Source organism: Cygnus olor, chromosome 14 (genome assembly GCF_009769625.2).
Source record: "Cygnus olor isolate bCygOlo1 chromosome 14, bCygOlo1.pri.v2, whole genome shotgun sequence".
Lineage (NCBI taxonomy): Eukaryota > Metazoa > Chordata > Aves > Anseriformes > Anatidae > Cygnus > Cygnus olor.
In genome coordinates, this window is record NC_049182.1 from 11,967,458 (window position 1) to 11,973,393 (window position 5,936).

Below are 5,936 nucleotides of genomic sequence, written 5' to 3' on the forward strand. Positions count from 1 at the left end.
CTGGACCCACTCACGGCCTCAGCGTGCTCCTGGCTCCCAGAGCGACATCTTTGCGAGCCAGGGACAGGAGATGAGGAAACTTCAGTTATGAAGGTTATCTAGGCACAAGAAGCAACCACAAACCACAGGCTCATGCTTGCTGCAGATCGGTCTTACCAAGAAAGCAAAAAAGGAAATGCTGAGGCTGGGGATCCTGCAGCCTGCTCCAGGACCCTGTGCTCTGCTCCAGCGCCAGCCTTCAGCATCGCCCAGCCTGCATTTGCTGGCAGATCATACGCACAATACAGTGAGACACTAAAAATGCCCAGGAACAGATTTTAATGAGAAGGCAGGACAGATTTGGGGGATAAGCAGTGCTTACCCACAGCCAATCCCTTCCTTCCCCATCCTCCCCAATCCCCCATGCTCGTTCTTGCCGCAGCTGCCCACCATGGCCCCCTCCCCATGCACTCTTTTTTTTTCTTTTTTTTTTCTTTTTTTTTTTTTTCTGCAGTCCCCCAGTTTCCCTCAGCATCCCATAGTCAGTTTGCTCTTTCCTGTGAGGTGTTTTCTGATAACCCAGAATAAACCAATTTCCTTATTGGTTACAAAGGTTCTGGCTGAACCTCTTTGAGGTCACACGTGAGGAGTTCATCCACCAGCGCCCTAAGAGCACTTTGAGAGGTCTTTGCTGCTGTCTTTGTCATCTCCTGCTCATTAGGGTTTGTGTGTAGAGATGTTTAATTTGTTGTTTTTTTTGTTTGTTTGCTTGCTTGTTTTTTTCCCTGTCCTTTGTGTGTTTTTTTTCTCCGGTGCTGAATAGCAGTGAAGCAGACATCCTTGCAAACCAGGCATCCTTACAGCTGTAACCCCCAGAACAGGAGAGGAAGAGGACAGCCTGCAAACATGATGGACCCAAACTCCTCTTGATCAGCGCTGACAATACCAGAGAGGCAATGGGTATAATCTGAGACTGGGGAGGTTGAGGTTGGATGTAAGGAAAATCTTTCCAGGGACAGAGCACAGCAAGGGGGGGGTCTCCCCATCCTCGAGGGTTTCCAAGACTCAGATGGGAAAAGCCACCGCCACTGTGGGACAGTCCTGTTCCACAGGGAGCCTGGATGGGGAAAGAGCAAGAGAGCCCCTCACGAGCACATCGGGCTCCTGCGAGCCTTCTCACCGAGCTCCTGGCCGTGCCCCTGGGGCTGAGCAGCGGTGGGAACGGCCGCGCGTCTCCTCCGTGCCATGGCCAGCCAGCCAGCCCCGGCCACGCAGAGCAGGGCGAGGGCCGTGCAGACGGGAGCAAGCACCGCTGCTCTGTTGCACTGCAGCACCGAGGCAGGCACGTCCCTCACCAGCGTGCCCTGGTACTGGGGGGGCGAGTGGCACGCGTAGTCCTGGGGCCAGCCCTGCCTGAGGCAGCCCGTGGCTGCCAGCGCCTGGAGGGCCCCAGCCCCGGCGCAGGTGCAGTTGTAGGGGTTCCCAGCCGCAGACACGTCCTGCAGGTTCTCCAAGAGCTTCACCTCGTCCCATGGCCACTCCGTAATCAAGTTGTTGTCGAGGTGGAGGGAGTGCAATGTGGGGTAATTCCTGATGGAGGGGGCGGCCAGCAGCAGGTTTTGGCTCAGGAGGAGAGTCTTCAGGGAATGGAGGGAGACGTCTACAGCATGGAGGTGGTTGGAGCTCAAGTCCAACACTTCTAGACCAGGAGGCAGAGGTGTGAGGACTTTGTCCAAGCCAGCGTTGGACAAGTTAAAAATTCGGAGGGACGCCGGCCACTGGCAAGAGGAGGATGGGCTGGCCACGAGCTTGTTCTGGCTGAGATCTAAGTGCTGGAGCTCGTGCAGCAGCTGCACGCTTTTGCACACACCGTGGTAGGATGTCAGGTTGTTTTCTTGCAGACTCAGGACCTGGAGCTGTGGGAAGGCCCCCTCGCAGAAGGCAGGCATCAAACTCCCATCCCCAAGGCTGTTTTGTGCCATGTCCAAGGAGCGCAGAGCTCTGAACACCCTTCCGATGCCACAGGGCAGGCTGGTGACGTGGGAGCTGGTGACAGACAGCTCCTGCAGGGTCCCCAGCCAGCTGCTCAGTTTAGAGAAGTCCTGCTCGCGGCCCGTCAGCGGGGCAGATGTCACGTTGTGGAAATGGAGGGACAATATGGGCAAGTTCTGGCCAGCCATTTCATCCCAGCTGCTCCTCCCCAGAAAACTGCAGCTCTCAAATGCCATCTCCTGCACCCGGGTGTAGGAGAAGAACCTTAAGACACGGGCGAGGAGGACCTCAGGCACCAGGAGGTCACCAAAAATGATTTTCCTGACTTCAAGTGTGCCAAGCATGTCAATGGTGGAGGGATCCAGGTCTCTGATGGGCAAGTCAACATATCTCTCCAGCTCTCCTCCCTGAAACTCCACAACAGAGGCCGCGAGGCACTGGATGATGCTCCCTGCATTGTCCTGGGACAGCTTGTAGCACACACAGTACTCCTGAGCGCGATTGAAGAAACACCTGCCTTCCGCCTCCAACAGCGCCAGCCCCAGGAGGAGAACAGCCACCCTCATGGCAAACAGCCTAGAAATGAGGAGAGCAGCGGTGTAAGGCAGGGGCAGCTGAGGGGACCATTCAGACCAACAGAACGGAGGGTGACTTGGCCAGGATCAGCACTGCAGAAACATCCTTCATAGGGACACTGAGCTGCACTCATCGCTCCTTCCAACTGCTGGTGGGTCCAGCATGCTCCACCAGCACCCGTGTGGCTACTCAGAGGTGACTCAGGGCAAAGCTCCCAGCCCTTCGTAATCATCAGTGCAACACCCAGGAGCTCCACCTGTGCCACCCGCTCCTCTTTGGCACTGGTCCGACCAGACCCCAGATGCAGAATTTCAGTGAGACCAGGGCTGAGACGGGGAGATAGGGTGTAGAGATTCCTGTCTGTGAGCAGCCAGGAAACTTCACAGCAACTAGAAAAGCTGAGTTATGTACAGCGCAGGATGGGACAGCCACAGCTCTGTTTGTTTCTCTGTTCAATCTGGGGCAGGAAATTGCAACAGAGAGCTTCATATTTTCCTTTTTCTCACCCAGGGATTTGATTCATTACCAGCCTCAAAGGGGAAAGTAGAAAATAGTCTCTGAGAGTCTCTGTACACCCCCGTCAGCATCAAGCATAGCTCTGCAGAAATCAAAAAATAAAGGCTCCCAAATATGCACTGACTCGACTCTGCCGAAGAAGGGTGATGGGAAAGAGCCTCAGGGGGTCTCTAGTCCAGCCTCCTGCCTGGAGCAGGTCTGTTGCTGGCACCAGCCCAGATCAGCCACAGCTTTTCCTGGCCAAGCCTCAGAAGCCTCTGAGGACAGAGCTCTCACCTGCTCGGTGCCGCCGTGCACTACCCTCCCCGGGGGGACCCTGCTCCAGCCCCTGCACCAAGCCCCTGTCGCGGTGGGAGCAGCATTCGGCAGGGGTGGGCTGCGCTGAGACTCACCGGCCAGCTCCAGACTGAAACGCTTCCTTGCCCAGTGGCTGCTTCCTCTAGCTGCTGCCAAGTCCCAGCTGTAGGTGCCAAAAGCTCTGCAAGTGCTCAGCTCTCCTGCGCCTGATCCTCCCCTGCCTCCAGCCCCGTGCAGCCACGGTGACCGCAGGTGCCTCCCAGTTGCTGTTTGCACATTCGCAGCCCTGTCCTGCTGAAGTTGAGTTTAGTGAGCGCCTCCCGCCCTGATCACTGCGCTCGGGGCAGGCAGATAGCAGCAGCAGGCTCCTGAGTGCTGCAAGGCTCCTTCCGAGCAGCTTCCTGAGCAGGATGGGGCCAGTGGTGCCACGGGAAGGAGCAGCCGCCCAAGTTACTTCTGCTTTGCCTCCCTGTAGCAAAGGCTGCTCTGAGCTGCAGCTGGAAAGGAGTTCACTTACTGTCCTGGGAAGGATGGGGAACGGCGTGGCAGTAAGCTGCCCTAAAATGTACTCTCAGGACAAGCCCCAACACACCTCTGTCTCCAGGTGCTCTGGGTTTGCCATGCCCTGGAGCCCACTGCGTGGTTAGCACCCAGCAGGAGGTGATGCAGAAAGGGAAGGGGCTGTGATGCCCCGTGTCCAGACCATGCCCTGTCCCCATGTCCTGTGTAGGATGGGGACAGCTACTGACCCAATATTCCCCGCTCCCACCACGCAGCTTGCTCCCCACCACACATCGCAGTGCTGTGACAGCACTACCTGAGGTCAGCCTCTTGGCTTGGCTGAGGAAATGCCCTGCGATCACCTACTCCAAAATGTCAATGCTCCTCAACAGCAACCGCAGGCTGCTAGGCATTCAGAAAGATTGGTCTGTCAAGGACTTTTTCTTCCACGGGGTTTTCTCTGCCTATGTTGGATTTCAGAATGGATATCAGAGAAACAGCGAAGCTGCACAGCTAGAAGACGCAGTTCCCAGTGTGTGGTTAATGTACTGCAGGAAGACACAGTCAGCACAAGAGCAGCTGGGTTGCAGGATGCCTGCACCACGTGTCCTGGCACTGTCTTGCTAGGATGGGCAAATGGAAGATCTCCTTTTGGCTTTTAATCTCCCTGAGGTTCACTCTTGGTGTCTCAGGCAGGCTCTGTACTGCTTTCACTTCCTCCCCTTGGGCAACCTCATGATTCCTCTTCCAGGTTCTCCAGTTACATGGAGCTGCTGCTGTGTACATCATGGAAAAATCAGAGCAGATATCCTGAGCCCTCCTCACTCCTTGCTCTGGTGACATGGCTCTAACCATCATGACCTGGTACCTTTTTAATTGTTTCTTCTTGCTACCTGCTGCAAATTCCCCCAGAGATCTGCCAGAGAATAATAATAATATATATATATATATATAAAAAAAAAGGAGCTTTGTCTCCTCAGTGGTCAGCCATACTTGGTTTCAGTGACATTTGGTTTCGGAGGTTTCCTTTGGGTGATGACTTTCTGGTTTTAATTTCGACCGTGGAAGATCCTAGGATACTGAGACCAATAATCTGATGTGGCTGCTGAGTCTCTGGGCTATTTTTGGCTTCAGCAAAAATGAAACCTGGCCCTACGGGGATGGAAACCTTGCCTGAGGCTGGAGACTGACCAGTTTTTCTCCCTGCAAGGCATATGGAATTCTTCTTGGTAGCGTCCCCTGCCTGTGTATGCTCATGTCTATGTTTCCAAGTGAAATGGAGACGAGGCGATGGCCTGCAACAGCAGCAGCCCAGTGATGGGCTGGAGATGGTCACCACACGCTCTCTGTGGCTGAATCACGGGGCTGTGTTAGAAATGAGGGCAGAACTCATCCTGCAACACCCCACTCTTTGGAAGGGCTCATAACAGAGCAGCCCAGCTTGCAAGGGACAATGAAGGATCACCAGGCCCAACATTGTGTGTGAGAATGGAGCCTAAATGAGATTACCCACGAGGCGCCCAGCATCTTGAACACCTCCAGCGATGGGGCTACTACCACATCCCTGGGGAGGTTGTGCCCGTGACTGATTGTTCTCGCTGCAGAACGTCTCTCTTACATCAAGACGAAACCTCCCCCAGTGCAACTTGTACCCACTGCCCCTGGCCCTCTCCAAGCGGCTCCTTGTGACGAGGGCCTCCTTCCTCTTTGTACCCAGCCCTTAGGTACCGGAGTCCTGCGACGAGCCCCCCCCCCCCGCCCCCCCAGCCTGCTTTTCCCCAGGGTGAAGAGACCCAACTCCCGCAGCCCTCCTGCCCCGCCGGGCGGCTTCCCCAGCCCCTGGGTCACCCTCGTGGCCCTCTTCGGGCCGCCCCCGGACACCCCGAGCCTTCCCGCGGCTCCCGCAGCCCCCCCGCCCCGGCGGGACCCCCACAGGGCCGGGGGCGCCGCGATCGCGGCTCCGACCGGAGGCGGCCGCGGGGGGGCTCCGGGCTCCGGTCACGCGGCGCCTCGCCCCGCCCCGGCCCGGCCTCCTCCTCCTCCTCCTCGGCCCCGGCTTCCTCCTCCCCGCCGCC

General features: G+C 56.7%; 1 protein-coding gene across 1 annotated transcript; it reads right to left on the reverse strand.

Annotated features, from left to right (window-relative positions):
- Positions 1–307: 307 nt before the first annotated feature.
- Positions 308–4,726, reverse strand: LOC121077885 (toll-like receptor 2). Its single transcript, XM_040573503.1, has 2 exons — positions 3,456–4,726; positions 308–2,547 (listed from the first exon to the last, which is right to left on the reverse strand). Exon 2 carries the CDS (start codon positions 2,535–2,537, stop codon positions 1,125–1,127), a length of 1,413 nt encoding a protein of 470 aa, XP_040429437.1. The 5' UTR covers positions 2,538–2,547; positions 3,456–4,726; the 3' UTR covers positions 308–1,124.
- Positions 4,727–5,936: the final 1,210 nt, after the last annotated feature.